At 35.3% G+C, this 18,302-nt stretch overlaps 1 protein-coding gene and 1 long non-coding RNA gene across 6 annotated transcripts; one reads left to right on the forward strand and one right to left on the reverse strand.

The window, feature by feature from the left end:
* Positions 1-1,927: 1,927 nt before the first annotated feature.
* Positions 1,928-13,924, reverse strand: LOC109004588 (histone-lysine N-methyltransferase ATX5-like). 4 transcript variants are annotated; one of them, XM_018983185.2, is made up of 23 exons: positions 12,139-13,924; positions 11,973-12,028; positions 11,671-11,887; positions 11,089-11,217; positions 10,901-10,969; positions 10,723-10,791; positions 10,539-10,639; positions 10,137-10,229; positions 9,078-9,213; positions 8,084-8,189; positions 7,880-7,979; positions 6,781-6,905; positions 6,174-6,319; positions 5,662-5,766; positions 4,870-4,934; positions 4,491-4,704; positions 4,035-4,121; positions 3,858-3,917; positions 3,683-3,772; positions 2,833-2,919; positions 2,646-2,720; positions 2,311-2,411; positions 1,928-2,219 (listed from the first exon to the last, which is right to left on the reverse strand). In XM_018983185.2, exons 1-23 carry the CDS (start codon positions 13,108-13,110, stop codon positions 2,129-2,131), a joined length of 3,294 nt encoding a protein of 1,097 aa, XP_018838730.1. In that variant the 5' UTR covers positions 13,111-13,924; the 3' UTR covers positions 1,928-2,128. The 4 variants fall into 4 exon arrangements, with proteins under 4 accessions (XP_018838730.1, XP_018838727.1, XP_018838728.1 ...); XM_018983182.2 differs by having other exon boundaries at positions 11,656-11,887; XM_018983183.2 differs by having other exon boundaries at positions 3,858-3,914; positions 11,656-11,887; positions 12,139-13,923.
* A 543-nt stretch (positions 13,925-14,467) lies between these two features.
* Positions 14,468-15,650, forward strand: LOC109004577. 2 transcript variants are annotated; one of them, XR_004798604.1, is made up of 4 exons: positions 14,468-14,645; positions 14,745-15,105; positions 15,203-15,314; positions 15,418-15,650. It is a non-coding gene; the product is annotated as an uncharacterized LOC109004577 (long non-coding RNA). The 2 variants fall into 2 exon arrangements; XR_004798603.1 differs by having other exon boundaries at positions 15,203-15,650.
* The last annotated feature ends 2,652 nt before the right edge of the window (positions 15,651-18,302 follow it).

The raw sequence follows: 18,302 nt of genomic DNA on the forward strand, positions 1-18,302 counted from the left end.
GTATTACAAATAGAAAGAACTACAGCAAACCCAGAAATTCGATATCCGACGCACTAGCACTACAAATAGAAAGAACTACAGCAAAAAAGAAGCTGCATTACGGTCACCAGTTCCAGCCCTTGATTTGAACCGGAAGGAAAGGATATACAATGTGACAGAAGCCCATTTGCAGAGACCAGCTCTGGTCTCTGACTTGAATCAGAAAGCTAGAACTTTCAATGGAAAGGGAGCTGCTTTGCAAACTTCTGCACCAATATTTGATATGAACCAGAAGGAAAGGATCTTTAGCGGAAAAGATGCCACCAAGCGACAGATGACTCAGGTTTTTTACTTGAACCAGATTTCGGTATTATTTTCTAACCTGTGTGAAGCATGAGCTTTTCAGTTCTTCCATTTGCTCTTTTCGTTTTTCAATGAGCCAATGTTCTCATTGATTTTTCTGTTTGCAGACAGAGGATGAACTACCGATTGATTCTGAGCCATCAAGGAAAAGCTTACTTAGAGCACTCTCATTGGAATAGCTAAATTAAAGTATATTTTTGATGAATATAAGATGAATTTAACTTTTAACTATTCCATTTATATAAATCTCTACATTGGAATAGCTATTTTTTCATTATATGATAATAAAATAATATAAGATGAATTTAATTTTGACTATTAACATCAAATCTCCAAATTGAATTATCTATTTATTCATTATATAGTAACGAGTAATTAATAATTTTAAAAATTTTTTATAGTAATTAGGGGTGGAAGTGATGAGCAGCACAATGATATGAAGCTATCAATTTGTAGGAAGTGGCAGCACGGGTGAGAGAGAGAGAGAAAAAAAGAAGTAAAGGCCATTTACATGTCAAGCGGGTAGCAATAACGGGAGCCCAAAACGGGCTCCCTAGCATTTTTCTTATTAAATTACAGTACGTTTCTTTATTGAGTTATAATTGCCCTCAATAGATTTCACGTCTCTTTCTTATCGGTTAGAACTATCATTTGAGGAAGATTATTGTCGAGAGGTGTCTCGTGTTAATGGGTCATGTCGACTTATATATTATATTATATAGATTAATCCGAACACAATTAAGTTTATTGTATCAAAATCTTAAATCCTAACATGATCCATTAACATAACGGATTGACACAATACGACCTGTTAGTGAATACTATGAAATATGTTAACACGACTCGACCCGTTTATGTAAATTTGTGGAATAGATCTGAAATTAACTCGTTTGACCTAATTAAGTTTAGCATAATATTATATAAATGTTAAAATTAAAATATCTGTAAAAAATATAAAACTAACTACAAGTCTAAAATTACATTCCAAACAATAAAAATATCAAAATTAAAATTCCAACAATTTTACTTTTAGGTATAAAGGTATAATTGTAACTTTAACTTTCTTAAAGAGTCATAACGGGTCAAAATGAAGTGACTTGTTCTCAACCCATTAAGTAATAGTCTTAAAGGTTCAACCTGTTTTGACCCAAACTTGTTGAGAAAGATTTTCTTAAATGATGAAGAAAATTTACACAACTTGGCCTTGATTGTTTTTGTAGATGAGATGAAATGAATTGAGATTAAAATTAAAAGTTGAATAAAATATTATTAAAATATATTTTTTTAATATTATTTTTATTTTAAAATTTGAAAAAATTAAATTATTTATTTTATTTTATATGAAAATTTTAAAAATTGTAATGATTAGATGATATGAGATGAGTTGAGAGGAGTTGTAAAAACAAATTAGCCTAAATCCAAATCCACTATTATCGTATCGTCTTCATATTGAATTAATGAATTATGTCACATATTGCCATCCCAAAATTTATTTACATAAAAGACTTCGTGAGATGGAGATGGCATTTGAGGGAAGAAGCCATTACCAAAAAAACAAGTAAATGAATTTACACAAAAGCCGAAGGGAATTAAAGCTTTTTATTAAGCTTTAAAGATTGTCAAGAGAAAATAAAATTAAAGAAAAATACATAAATGGCATTTTTCTCTTTTCTTTCCTCAACAAAAATGAAAATTTCAAATTTTGTATGAGTGTGAGATCCCACTAGAGAGGGAATGGGTTAGCGTTCCTTGCGGAGAAACAATGGGGCATGCAGTGTGTATCATCCTAATTCATGAATTTCCGGCAGTTTGGAGCTTTACATAAACAAGGGACTTTAAATTCATCAGGCTCATCAGGATCAAACAAGTAGTCATACCTGCAATATGCAAAATCAATGATAGCAAAGTAAGCCCGAGTAGAGAAACAGAGGGAGTAAAAAAAAGCAAGTGAGTTGGTAGAGTGTTTACGTCAGCTCGTCACCAGCAGATACGTTAGTCTTAGCAATAAGTACAATCCGGCTTTCATCATCACCCACACTCATGATTCTCGCATAGCAATTGGGCATACACTGGATGATTAACAAAATTAATGACATCAATAACTGTATCATTAGGTGAAGAAATGAAAACAAACATGAATTCATATCCCTTCTATATTCCATCACATGATGGAAGGCTGCCTACACGATGAAGATCAGGGTGTCAAGCAATTTATTTCAGGTTGATGAGGAAATGAGAAAGAACTGCAAGAGAAAGCAGCAGCATCTTAGAGCGATAAATTATTTCCTTCAATCACAACTCACCGAATGGTTGATAAGGCGTGCAATGTTTCCTTTCTCCGTGGCATCCACCACAACCTCTTCGCTGATCTTAAAGAGCTGCAAGATTATGTATCAGAAAAGTTTATGCATGAAGCAATATATATCTATATATATATATATATGTGAATATATATGTATAACAGAAGCAATATATTCTTTAACCACTCACATAGCAGTCCTTGCCTTCAAATCTGTAGCGTGCCTCCCTTAGATCTGCAACACTACGCCTAACTTGTTCACCACGATATTCAAGAACCTACAGCACGCACATGTTACTCCCTCAGTATTAATAAAATATTTTTTACTTGTAAAAAAAAAAAATAATAACTTGCAGACAAACACGTACAAGTTACTCCATATGAAACATTGATTGAATTTCAATACACGAGAGCCAAAGAAACTGTAGAATCCTCAAGCATGGAGTAACAACAGGGAAGAAATAAAAGGAAAAGTCAAAAGTTCAGGCTTTTTTTACATACAGAAATCACACATTAAAAACCCTGAGAGGTATGCACAGGATAGACACAGAGACATAAGATATTTCGAATGTGTACTTGAATGCACATATCCTTCAAGAATCAATGTTCATTAGAACGTTCCATTGTGTTTTAATTTTTATTGGAAATAAACAGAGGAAAATTGCATTTAGAATAAGTTAATAACGTTTATCAGCCTTTTAAACGGCTGTGATTCGATATGAGCAAGGTCATCGTATAATTTCACATTATGAGAATGTGGTTGAAAATATCTTAGTAATAAGTGAACAGTTTCAGCAGTGGCCTGTTTTTCGGGCCATCCATTTCTTATAATAAGGAAAACACAAGGGAGCCATTTCAGTATCACAAGAATTATTTTTTATAGGTATTCAGTATCACATTCAGATACCCTCAAAAGTAATCGGTCAAAAATCATGCTCAACTACATAATTTCTGTATACGCAAAATCTTAAAGAGGAAGAATAAAAAACATGCTTTTGCTATCTTATATATATATATATATTCTAGCTTTAACCAACATACCATTTCTCCTTCTTGAATGTGTCTACGTGCAAAGAGGCCCCATCCATGTATACCAGATCTACCAAAGCAAACCCTATCATTTTCGGTTCTCTGCTATCATACATGTACCCCAAAAATAGTCAGGAAGCCAACACAGAAAGTAGATTAGTATACAATTGGAAGGATGGAAATTTGCCTGTAAGTGGTTGAGTCGTTCCCTGAAAGAAGAAAAGGTTTTAGGCTCGTCTAGTACCTGCTAAGGGGAAAAAAGAAGCATCATGTCACCTCTAGATTGATTTCTAGTAAATCCAAGAAAATCACGAAGGACAAAACTATAAAGTTGCATTTAATCTAGAAAAGATAAGAAAATTACTCTGAAGGTGTTCAAACTTTGTATCGCTCGTGAAGGATGATGACAGGGACCCATCGCTTTGTGGGCAATGGCTTCATCCTCTACTCTCTAGCGAGGATTGGAAAAAAAAAAGTGAGAAAATAGCAAGGTTAATGTTGTCTCCAGAAATTGGAAAACTTATAAAATCCCAAACATGTATAAACAACAGGAAAACTGGAACCAACCAGGTGTTTATGTTTAAAGCATGCCAAAAATTCAATTAACTTAGCCAGAAGATATTAACAAGTCTAGCACTTAACCACTTTCCGCTATATAAATTTGCAACCCATTTTAGTGACTGCAAGTCCGTTTAGCCCAACACTGCATTTAGGACTATTTCTGACACAGGCAGCACCTCTCCAAGAAACCCCAAGGAAAAAACTCTACGGAAAATTATATAGGATATGAAGATAAATAAATAATTATAGGACAAAGCACCTTCTTGTTATTGTTCAATCTTTTAAAGATCCGGCACCTAGCAGCTGAGAAAGGCTCTAGTTCAGCAGTTTCTTCTGTGGGTATCTCTTCGATCTTTTTTCTGTTAGATGAAATTAACCTTGACCCAGCCTTCTTCTTATTTTGGAGAAGGCTTTTGGCAGAAAATACCCCAAGAGGAGTTTGGATAATCAAAACAGTATCCGGATTTGGAGCCCTGCAATGAAGTTGAAACAATAAAGACAAGGCTAAAACTGTTGACAGCACAGGTGTAATTGCTTGTAAAGGATGATAACAGCGTAATCCAAATCCACGTATTAAGCAGAAGTGAGGGAGAAAGAAGAAAGAGAAAAAGACAAATATAGAAATGAAGATCCTATACCTGTGGTAAGCACAATAAGAAACCATCTTCGTGATCTGTCTACCATTCTTCTCCAAGCTATGCAACTGAAATTTACAAGGGAGAAATGCAATCTTATATCAGCAGAATAATCATAAATCTAATCCAAAGAAAAGCAAGTTATCAAGAGCCATTTAAAAAACTATATGAAAGAATGCAAAAGGCCAAAAACACAAGTTGGTTTTGATAGAGTTGGATGAAGTATCTTGTAGCCAGATGGTTTGAGGACTGGAGGCAGTATATTATTTCCTTGGCAGGGGCTCATCAGCATATCAATGCAAGCTATTTTTTTTTTATCGGTAAACAAAATCTTATCGATTATAAGAATAGGCAAGAGCTGAAGTATACGTGACATATATCAAGGCAAACTATTTTACAGGCACATCAGCATTTTAGACATCTCACAATCAATCTCACATTTTAGACATCTCGCAATCAATCTGAGCTCCTTTGTGTAGTTATCATGTGAAGTTGACTAAATTTCGAATATTCACATGCAATTGCCCCAAACTATGCCATTACAACTCAACTGAGAAGCTTTTAAGAAGTAAGCATAGAATTTATCCTAGAAGACAATGCACAAGAATAATAATTACAAGCAGCAGATGAGAATCATGATGCAAATATCCTTCAATTTCCATAAATTTAATTTGAAACAAGGTTCCCAGCACATAACACTACTAAACTTCAGGAACTTTTTTTTTCACTTTTTATATAAATGATGTATGCCCTCTAAGATACAGATTGTTTTTAGAAATACTTATTCAAACATACCTCCATGCGATACCCTGCTCTTGATGCACACATGGCATGGAAATAAGTGGAACACTTGCAACATTGTGTGCACGAACCATGAATTTGCTTGCAAATTACACAAATCTGAATTTCAAGAAAACGGGATGCAATCAGATTGATATGCTTAATATTTTCAATACCAGAACCAACCGACTCATTAAAATCAGAACGCATTCATTAAGACCAAATGAGATAACTAAACAGGACTCAAATCACTCAACAATTTACCCAAGTCACAGAAAACACTCTTCACCTTGATGATATTGAATGAATCATTTATCATTATTTTCAATGTACCAAAAAAAAAAAAAAAAGAAAGAAAAAACTATGGATCAGGACATTAATGGGCCACATTAAAATATCATTACAAGATTCAAGCAACAAATATTCAGACTTTTCAATATGACTTTCATCCTAAACAATGAGATATAAAATTAAATAGAGGAATTAAGCTGGTAATGAAGAAGCCGCAAGTAGATCGTATTTTCCACCTTCACAAATGAATTAGATGGTATGCTCAAGATCCCAAGAGCTGGCTCCATCGTTTCATCACTGGCAAAAGAAACTTCAGGTCGAAACCAAGCACATGTGACATGAACCCACAATGTGTCGACATCAGTTGGCTTTAGAGCACCTCCTGAGGGGCCCAAAAAACATAATCAGAATAAAATTAAGATATCAATACAGGTCGAAACCAACTTCACAAATGCTTGATGAATAATGGCAAGAGAAATCAGGACAGGACTCGGGAGTTAAAAAACCATCTTTAGGTGAGAAAAACCTGCCATCATAAATGTGACTACATTTCTTAAGTAACGTAAACATTAATAACTGGGTAAACACAAAAAAGCATGAAAGGCAGGTTCTGCATATAGAAAATGGAAGAATTTGGCTCAATATTTTGCAGAACATACCAAAACGAAAAAGAAAAATAAGAATATAATAATTATGATAATAATAATAACAAAAATAATAATAACAATAATAATAATAAACAGAAATTTTCTAGCTTGATATCAAGATAATGCAAAGAACTTTAAATAGCCAAAATGACCAACTCAAAACTCATGAAAGTTAATCCTATGCAAATGAACATGCCTTTTACAGGGCAAAGGCAGCACTCCCTCTTGACTTCAGGTGTTTCACATGCTTTGCAAACCCATGAAGTCAAATCCCTAACATTTCTGGCTCCATAGCACTCTTGATGAACAGCTATTTGACATCTGAAACAAACAATGAATCAACAATGAGATTCATGTAACAGCAGGACATACATCTGCAGTAAAATCTCGAATAAAGAGTGTCTTGCTTTATGATTCCTTTTGAAGAAAAACGAGAAAACAATTCTCATCTTTGGTTAGCAGGCATAATTGGACTGACCGATAATGAAAGGGAGAAAACAGACTAACTTGCATAAATGTGACTGAGAGCAGAATTTCAGTGCATATGAAATATTTCATGGGTTCAACCAAAAAGATATACCTCTTCTACTCAGGGCAAGGGCAAAAAAAGGGAGATATAATGTTATAGAAGGTCCTAGGCAAATATGGTCATTCTGTGGGTAGTTAAATTTGGAAGTAAATCCATCCGGTCTTGTGTGGACCTCCATCATAGAAAGTGTTCATTCCTTCTCTTTTCCTTTTTTGATAGAATTGTTTTTATATTCTAGATTATGGATCGAAAGTCTTAAGGAGTTGCCTTTAGTGCATTTCCTTTGTAGTGCAGCATTATCCTCTTGTTAACAGAATGACTTCTAATGAATGAGCCCGACACAAAAAAGTCTCAGTTCACGAATTAAATATAAAGAGTCACCATCCGGTGCTAGTGCCCCCACTTTTTTTCTTTTGGGAGGAGCTCTCTTGGATAAAATCCAACTCCTCGGCATTTTTTTGTATTACACAGCTACTCTCAAGACTCAAAAATATACACTAGTTCTTGGTATTCTGAAACTTTATTGCTCTCCAGATAATGGTCTCTCTATTTACAAATTAAGAATTCTTTAACGAACTTCATAAAAAACAAGACAGAATAGGAGTTTTGGTTAAATAGAAAAACAAGAAAATGTCCAAATAAAGGATCCAAAGTCGCTTGATGTAATATACCGTGCATTTCTCTGGTGTATTTAAGTGCCTGTTTAGAATTATTACGATTTAATGATTAATTATAATGCACATAAAATAAGACATATTGACTTCACCGGTTGCAGATGATAATTTTGTTGTAGTCCCAATCTTCTACCCATCTACATACAGCACATCGCTCTGATGTCCACTTAGCATAAACAGGTTCATACTTCTCTGCAAAGAAAATTTGAGAATGCCATTAGTACAATTATCAGTGGAAGAAATTCAGTTGGTGCAACTCTTTGAAGTGTGAAATTCTGTTGGAGGAACGTAAATACCTTGCAAAAATGTAAGCAACTTCTGCTTTCGTTCTTTTATGGAAGGTTTTTTAGGAGGTCTTACAGAGACAAGGGCATTTTCATGATAATCTGCTAACTGCAGCATCTGCAGAGTATAACAAGAAGGTATTAGAAATTAGAATACATATGAATATATTGAGGTCCATAAATTTATAAGGGAAGTGTACACAAGCATTGTTCTTATCATAGAAGATGGCTCAGTAGAATAAAGTGAATAAAAGAAATGGATGATATGTTCTACGCAAAGGTTCCAAAATCCATAACATATATTAAACTACAAAACTGAAAAGTGCAGCATGAAGCCCCTTGAAACTCACTACGGAACACCAAATTAGCAACACTACAGGAGGGGAGAGAGAGAGAGAGAGAGAGAGAGAGAGAGAGAGTAGATAATATATTACAATAATGGGTTATAAACTTTCCAGAAGATGATTGAGGGCCCGTATGGATACTATATCTCAGTATATTTGTGAATAGTAGTGAAATTGTTTGAATTAAGATGTTTTATTGGGTTTTGGGAAAAGAGAGAAAAAGTTGAATAAAAATATTATAAAGCTAAAAAATTGTTTGAATATAATTGTTTGAATATTATTTTTGTTTTGAAATTTGAAAAGGTAGTATTATTTTTTGTGTTCTGTTCGAGAGTTGGGGAAAGTTGTAATGATTAGGTAGTGATTAGATAAAAAAATTGAAGATTTGAAATTGAAAGTGTTTTGTATTCGAGTGATGTTTGGAAAGGCAATATCTGAAAATATCTAAGAATACTTGAGAGCAGTTGTGTTGCCAAACAGACCCGGAGAAACTTATTTTGTAATCACTACTTGGTGTTTTCCCTATGCAGATAACACCCTAATATCAATCCAACAACAAACACACTCTTCACATAAAAAGAATCTATCTGAAAATGTCAAGATAGACATGAATGACAAGAAATGCAATATGAACAAGTGAAAAACTGAAGCAAAATACAAACCCATTGTTCCAGTGACAGCATGGAACCTTTCACCCTAACACTAGTCCTCCAATTTTTCAATTTGGAACCTGTATGTTTTACCCAGTCGGTAAGCGCTTGCTTTTCTGTCCCACAGAACCTACACTTGCAGATGACTCTGAAACAGAAGGAAGAAAGAACTTAAAGAAAGCATTTTGAGATGTTAAAAAACACTTATATTGATTATCCCAAGTATGATTTTTTTTTTATAAATAATAAGAATTTTTTTTATCAATAAATAAGAATTTTATTAAAATAGGTGAAGCCAAGTACACAGGACATATACATAAATAATAAGGATTTTATCATAAAATGAAAAAGGCATAGCCCGAGCACAGAGGAAGTGTATCAAGTAAATTGAACAGAACTTAAAACTAATGTCCCATTTTCCACAAATAAAGTGTTGGTAATCTAAATAAAATTCTAGAACCCTCCTAGGTCTTTCTTTTTATAGACACATAAGATAATTATCAACTAAGAATATCCAATTATGTATCGATATACTTGCCATTAGGGGAGGAAATAATTGTAGAAAAGCCAAGTATAATGTAACCATTGTTCATCCTTTGATCTGAGAACATCACAGCTCATCAACACAAATTAGTTATTAGAGTGCCCTGAGAGTTTTAAACTTCATGCTTCCTTTATTTACTCTCAACATAAATTCAGCACACAAGTTAAGCACATAAACAGTACACCACAAAGTGTAGCATTATGCTAATGATCTCCAACCACAATATTGAAATGGATTAGCAACTAACTTCTTTTTACAAAGTAAAGGGAAGAGATAATAAGACTAACGTGAATATATGTGGTGACTGATTGATTCGAGAGCTTTACTGACTACTAGATTGAAGACCTACCATAATGATTACTAGTAATATATTCTTGTGGGGAGAAAATCTTTACCATGTCCGAATCCATACTTATCATTTATAAAAAATGGTTGAATCCACTGTCTCTACTCGAGTTTTGTTGGAGGAAGACTTATAGGATTATGGTATGAAAAACTTATGCACTCATGAAGCTATTTACTCTTACAAGTGAAGACTTGGAAAATATATGCCTTCCATGTCGTTGCAGAACACAGAAACCTTCTTAGGCAGAACCAATTGACCATTATTTTTGTTCCATCTGCAACAAAAACTCCAATAATTAGAGATACATAGGTGAAGAAAAATCTAATATCAATCAGAATGCCACACCAGAAATGGCTTGCAAATAAGAATAAGCTATAACTATTAAAATAATAACAAAAAGGAGCAAATAACAAGAATAATACAACTGCAACTGCTGCTGCTGCTACTCATTGCCATTGCCACTACCTCTATCATCCTCATTCCGTTTGCAACCATGAACGTTACCATTGCAATATTTGAAAAAACAACCATGAAGAAATGTAGAATAGAATTAACTCATCAAACTTTAAAAAAAATGACTTACTTGAGTTTTATCTCCGACTTTTCCGACTTTCCGGAATCTGATAATTCAAAATCAAACTTTGCTTTGCAAGTCGGGCAATAATAATCAGTTCCACCCAGATTCTACCAAACACAAAGAACTTTTTACCATCTCATCATGCGGACAGAACAGAGCAGTAATGTCAGATATCAAGTGAGGGATAAACCTTAAAATGGTTACTGGAAATTTTGCCGCACTCAGCATGCACCCAGACTTTACAACCATCACAGCGTACCTAGTTCAGAGAGGACATCCAAACAGATTTTTTTTATGTGATACAGTTCTAATCTTCCAGCAGGAAAAAAATCATCACGACTCTGGAATAACTTGTAGGGTGGACTCACCCAACTTCCACTGTCTGGATGATTCCAAATCTTCTTGCATATGCCACAATGATGATTTGATTTTGTTAACTGGAATAAGAATTTGAATAAGTGGAAGATAAACACAATGTAGTACAGATGAAAACTTAATTAGTTGGTTTACAAAACTTATATAAGAAGCACCATATGACAAGACAGGACATACGAACCCTGGCACATGTTTTACATAAGAATTGGCCTCCAGGAATAGCATTCTTGTTTTTCTTTGTCATTTTGAAAGGAAGACCCATACCACAGCCTTCACAAGGACGTGTGGCTTTCTTCTTCCCAAATACATTCTGCAATGAAACACCTTGATTATGGAGATTTTAAGGACAATATATTGTTTCAGAATAAAGAGAAATCCTCTAATCTCCAATTGGTTGCATAGAAAACAGAGACAAGGAAAAGAAAATGTAATTTGCACCTAAGTCTTATCTTATGTAGGCTTCCTTAGAAAACGCAAGCTACCAGAGTTTTGTCCCCTTGGGTCACAAAAAATTAAAATCATATCTATAAGACTTGAATCTTGTTTTATTTCCTTGTCGTACCTTTGCAGACAAGAAGAGCAATATGCATAACCCACACAATTATGGAGAATGCAATCAATAACTCATGCACAAATTGCAATTGCAAACCAGATTCTGCTGATATTTTAGTTTTGATTATATACTCATCCAGATGATTTTTGAGCAACTCTATTCAGTTACACAGTAATGAAAAGAAGAAAGTGGTACCGGGAAGCAGCTTGCCTGGTTGGCATAGTGACAGTCCAGATCCTGGGTTGAACAAGTAGCTTCTTCAACCCCCCTAAGCTGAAGAGATTCATCAAAAGTTGTGTTCCCAGCTGCAATATTTATATCTGCTATCAACTTCTCCGTAAACCCATTTTCTGCCAAAAGCGCCTCTTCCATAGCCATCTGAAATTCACATGGCTTGCAGCCAATCAATTCAGACTGCTCCTGGAACCTAGACCAAGCATATTCCCCAGTGTGCACAACGGTCAACTTAGATGACACAATTCAAAAGCAAAATTCAAAAGCAATTTACATACCTGTATACATAATCCATAAAGGGAAAAATCATCCCACGCTTGACCCATGCATAATCCTGCTCAAGATTATTCAAAGCATCCCATTAAATGCCAAAAGTATTCAGGCACAATAATCACAAATTTCATAAATATAATGAACAAGCTCTACATAAAACTAATAACATACCCTTTGATTTTCATTTCCAGAGTACCCAAAAAACATCACACAGGCTGCATCCGCGATACAAGACCTCAAAACCAATTCGGGCGCTTGTGTCATTGGATCAATCACAATGGCAGGCCAATACGGCTCCTTCTTCCCCGGCTTTGCCCACACTATGTCACTTGAATAGAAGTCCTCCGGCCCATACAACCCGTCTTTCCTCCTATCATTCTCCAAAAACTCAACATCTTCCTCAACTTCCTCGATCAGGCATCTTCTATCTTCCCCCAACTGCTCGTTTGCCAATGTCATTGTACACCGCAAACTCGAATACTTCCTAATATCATTGAAATTCTTAAACCCCACATACCCTTTTTCCTCTTCCTCCTCCTCTTCGTCACACAATGTCGCATTTTTCCTACAATTGAGCCTGGGTTTCTCATCGTATATAGCTCTTTTCACATCCTGACTACCCATTTTTGTCCTGCTAAAGCTAAATTTATCTTTTTTGCATTCAGTATCTTCATCAAAACCATAATCACGCCCACTAGTCTTACTGTCTTTCCTCCAATCCTCGATAACCGAATCATTAAAGCGTGAAGGAAGTACCTGAACTCGGCCCCGGGATGTTTTCACCAGTGGCGGCCGTGGAACCTCAGCCGCAACTGTACGATTACTTTTCACCTTCGCTCTTGTCAAATTCCGGACCTGCTTTTCCGACTCGACTTCCCCATGGGAGAACGACAATTCGGTGCACCACGTAGCAGAAAACCCCTTCTCCGAGCTGATTATCCCTTGGAAGCCCATGGGGATTATGCCGGCGGCGATTTCTCCGAGAAGATTGAGAGGGTAATACCCGTTTTTCTTGGAGTTGTTCTTAGTCTTCCTCTTTTTACGAGTCACGGCCAAGTTCTCTTCGTCCTCACCCGACGAGTTACCGAGTTTGCTTCTTTTCAGACTTGGCATTTGAGATTTCAAATTCCGTTTGATTATCATTGTCTCTAACAAAGAAATAATCAAATGCCCACGACTTGGAATTGGAATTGGGAGACTCCAAAACCCTTGAAATTCACATCAGAACTCCAGTCACATAAACACCCATAAACCCTAATTTTGCTAGAAACAGAGCAATCGCAACAATAGGGTCTGAACACCTCTATTTTCCCGATAGGCAGACAACGAAACTAGAATGAGAGAGAGAGAGAATGTCGTAGAAATCAATCAAGAAGATCGAATAGATGGAGCCTGTTAGAATAGGGATCTGCTCGCACTCTCAAAACTGCTTCAGAGCAGAGAGAGAGAGAGAGAGAGGGAGAGAGAGAGAGTATAATATAAAACAATTTAATACAAAATTGTAATCTTTGATTACGGAAAGCAAGAACATGAAATAATAAAAAAGAATGTTTTCTTTTCAAATTTATGGGAAAATTTCCAAAAGAGAGAGGGTGACAGAGTCTGGGAGAACTCTACAAGTAAATCAATTGTACCGAGAAAAAATCGTAATCTCTGAGATTATGCAAAGACATATAAGAACTAATAAAAAGATTTAAAAAAAAAAAATTGATGGGAAATTTTGCAACAGAGAGAGAGAGAGAGTCTCGGCGTTATCTAGTGAAAGTGTTTAAATGCGTGAGAAGGAAGGGGTGGATTGGGGTGAAGGCTAACGTGCGCCTCGCGTGTTTGGAGAGCAATTTCTTCTTCTAAGGTTGTCAGACTGAAAGAAAGAGTGTTTTGATGGCTTGGGCTGGGTTTCTATTGATATTGCTTTATGCAACAAGTGAAACTCTAATGTAACATGAAAAACGTCACAGATCCTTTTTTTTCTTCTTCTTCTTCTTCTTTTTGTTCGCTGTCCTATGAGAATTCTGTGTATTGGAGTCCCTTTAGTTTGTAGGAACTCCATGGCGTTTATAGCCATAGATTCATATAGTTTTTAGTTAAATTTGTCATGGGCTTGTTTGGTTTGTAGCGCTGCCACTTTGAATCCCATGATCAATAACATTTCGTTCTACAAATGTTGTTGTCGACAATGACTTAGAAATCTTTGCAACCCAATTTTTTTTCGTGGGATTGTGTTTTTGGTTTGAAGCGATTTGTCAATGTAATGGATCGGAGGTGTTCAATGTTTTTGTGTTTAAACTATAAGCTTCACCAATGGAGGTCGTGGATTTTCCCACCAAATTTTGGAGGGGTATTTTGGGCAGCTTTTTGACAAATAAGTTTGTCAACGGTTTGAAAGTCAGTGACACACTATTAGTACGTCGATTTTCATTTTTTACTTTTTTATTTTTTTTTTAAATTTAATCTCTCCTATTTTTGTTATGGTTGTGGACCGCTGCAGATTTGCTTTTCAGGAAGTATCCCATCTAGATCTGTAAAATAAATGCCTTAATTTTTTTTTTGGGTTGGTGATGTCTTTGATAATTTTTACAGAGGAAGTTGTTGATGGGTTCGATTCATTCTTTCCAACAATTTTCTGCAAATCTAAGGTTCAGAAAAAAGGATGCGTCATTTCATTTAATGCGTAAATCGTAAGCTTTTATTACTCTTTTTTTTTTTTTTTTGCTCTTTTCGAGTTTTTGTTTTGGAATGTTAGGATGTGATGATCGTTTCGGGTACCTTAATTGTAGCTTATCAGATTTCTTGGGGGTCGGTCGGATTTCAGAGCCACCATTGAACGGATTTCTAATGGTTTTGGTCCTTTTTATCTTCCGTTTTCAACTGTTATGTACTGTAGAGCTTTGATTATCATCCAACATTAGGTATGTTGGTACAAATTTTTATGAATAATTTTACATTCAGGTTTTCTGGGCAGTCTAGTGTTGCTGAAGTCGGGACTGAAGAGAGGCCGATCTGATCACTTCAGTTTGCAAGGAATTTGGCAGAAGGGTTTGTTAATTCATTTCTGATGATGTCGTCGAGAAGATGCACCATGCTGTACCATGAAATCCCATGAATTTCTGAACCATTTCCCAGGATCAGCTGATTTTTGTAGGTTTTTAGAATATAGATTTCTAAGTTGATGGCTTTTTTTTTTTTATGGTTGTTTGACAAAGAAAACATGCCCATGCTCCTCGTGGTTCTGCAGATTTTTATCTTTCCTAAATAATGACTTGGGTCATGTTGCTGCGAAGAAGAATAGGATGAAGAAGGAGAAGCCTTTACATAACTAAACTGGCATTGAAGTTTGAATTATTGTGGTATGGCCTTGACTTTTAGTACAAGAAACAGAGGCATATTTCTGAAATCTTGAGAATTCTTATTTCCTTGTCTTGTTTGTGGCATGTTCTGGAATTCGTGTAGTGGGGTGGATTTCAATCATGGTGTTTGAAATAGAGTTCTGAAATTCCACACAACGTTTTTCCTGAAATGGTATATGCGGTAGCTCCAAGGCAATGGCCAGAAAATGCGACCGATTTGGGGTTGTTTCAAAGCTACGGTTGCTGACTTGCTGTAAGAGATAAGAGTTCCCATGTAGTAAAAGATGGTAAAGTTCTCTCTTTTTGTTAGTAATTTCAAACAGGTTTTTCAATGGATTTATGTTTTGAAGGAGCAAGGGATAAAAAGATCAGCAAAAATAAAGAGAAATAATTTATACAAATCTTAATAAACAAATCCTACACAATCTTTTTTGTAAAAAAGTAGACTTTATATTGAATGATGTAAAAAAAATCTATTCTTTTTCAGTAAGACTCATTTTTTTTAAAATTATCTATACGAAACTTATCTTTTAGAAATTTTTATATAGCATTATTCCAAAACTCAGTTATGGATGAAAAGGAGTTGGGTGGCGATGGTCGAGTCAAATAAAAAACATAATATATTTGATTGAATTATTTTGTTTTATTTAAAATTAGAAAGTCTTTTAATTTTCCTAACATGTTCTTTTTATAATTTCTCAACAAATGTTCTTATACTCTAGCACACTACAAAATATAAATACCTTTTGGTCTATATTTTAACTCGAGCAAAGTTTGCGAGGTTTTTCATTACTAATATGGAAACAAGAGGAATAAAGGATAGAAGATCAAGTTGCTTAAACTAAAATTTTGAAGATCAAAATACTAATATTGATACCGTTCCGCTTATGATCGGTTGGGCTCATATTGGGTGTTTAACAGCCTCCAATCCAAACAATACACATAGGAAGTATTATAATAGATACAGTACATTTGATCTCATCTAATTAAACCAATGAAAGTAAATTTTGAGAACATGGAGAACTGAAAACATTCGAACAAGTCTTGTGAAGAACCAGTCTACCACCATACGAAACCTAGACCACCGCCGTATCAAACCAGGTCCGTCGTCTCCACAACCGGAAAAGCCATCGCACCACCAAGCTTCGTCGCCCCCATGAAGCTCTTTCTCCACCAGCTTGTTTCGTCGCCCATCACAGCCTTCACCCACCACAGCCGTAGCCACCATCATCTGATTTTCTCACAATAATAAAGTTGATAGTTTTTTTGTTCTTCAAAAGTTATTGTGGAGAGAGAGAGAGAGAGAGAGAGAGAGAGAGTTCTTCTAACTACTGTCACACAGTGGTGGTTACTTCCCACAGAAGGTTATGTGTGTTTGTGTATTGAAAAGATAAAAAAGAAATAGAGAAATAATAGATAAAAATTAGTGAAGAAGAGGAAGAGGAAAAGAATCTCATAGTTTACAGTAAATAACAATCACCACAAAAGAGAGACTTTGAGAAAACTTTGAGTGGAGCAAAAAACAAGCAAAAAATCTAGAAGATTGGTATTTCTGTAAAAATTGGGGTTTTGTAAGTTTGTGCTATTTAATGATGGGTCAGTGATAATTTTTGTGTGAACTGGTTGCTTCGTTGACAAGTGATGGTTAATTTGAAGATTTTTGCAGTGCGTTTGGGTCGATTACTGTTTTGGGAACAATTTACGATTAAGGTTGGGATTCCTTTTGTGGGAAAGTCTCTGAGGGATAACTTGTATCAACCAGCTTCAATGCTGGGTCAATGAAAGTCTTTCTTTTTCATAAAATCCTTGGTAGATTTGTTGTAAGTGGGGTTCTTTTGCTGAATTTGGTGGTGGGTTTGAGTTAATCAGGCGTTTTATCGACTCTTAAGGTATAAAAATCTAGAATCTCTCCATTTGAGTGTTGATTATTTGTCAAATGAATCGAATTGTATAGTTTTTGAGTATTTGTGCTCTAATTGAGAGCTCGTTTCGACCATTTTTGCGATTTGGGTGTTTCTAGTTCTGGAAGAGAGATGGGGGCTTCGAGGTGGAAGAGAGGGAGGGAAAGGGGAAGGGGAAGGGTTATGGGAGTGCGGGGTCACGGCTCAAGGTTGAGGGACGTCGTCGACGTTGGTTCTAGGAGAGGAGAAGGGTCAATAAGAGAGGAAGCAAGACAGGGGCTTCAGTGGAAGATGGAGAGGGTTTTCACGAGGAAGGAAAAGGTTTTTTTTTTTTTCTCTATTATCAGCTGTAGGCAATCATATGAGATGTGTAATGGAAAAGCTACATGGCAAACACTCATTGGGGGGCTATTATTTGAGGGATAATAGATGGACCAGTGAGAAGATTTTCTCATATTGATATTCTTTTAAAAGTTTTATTTATGGTATAATGTATCAATATATATTAAGACTAACTTGAATCAATTTTACCATACAAAGTGGACTAACATGTTTGAAAAACTCAAGGCCACATAATACAACTCTATTCACTTGTCTTTAAGGTATAAAGGTTTTTCATATAAGGTGAAGCTAACACAAGTTAGCTTTGAGTTCTATGCTCTACTATGATACTATGTAAAATCACCATTTGTTTCAAAAACTAAAATTGGTTGGACCACTACAAAGAGAGGTCTAGGAATGTCAAAGTCCAACATCCCAGGGTTCGACTCCGGTAGTATAAACGCAGGTAGGTTTCGGTAGTGAGAAGTGTTGAGAAGAGTTGTAAATAGTAGTGAAAAAGTAATAAAAAATTAATAATAGAATATTGAATAGTAGTGAAAAGTAATTAATAATAATAAAAAATAGGTGAAAAGTAATAATAAAGTAATGAATAGTAGTTGAGTATTCTGAGAATACCTAAGGTATTCTTGGTACCCAAACTTACTTGCTTTTCTTGACATGTTTTGCCTGCAATAAACAAGCTCTGATGTCCCGAGTGTGCAGTAAAACAACGACTCCATGAAAAAATACAAAATAAGCCAAGTTA

This window comes from Juglans regia, chromosome 16, assembly GCF_001411555.2.
Source record: "Juglans regia cultivar Chandler chromosome 16, Walnut 2.0, whole genome shotgun sequence".
NCBI classification, from domain to species: Eukaryota; Viridiplantae; Streptophyta; class Magnoliopsida; order Fagales; family Juglandaceae; genus Juglans; species Juglans regia.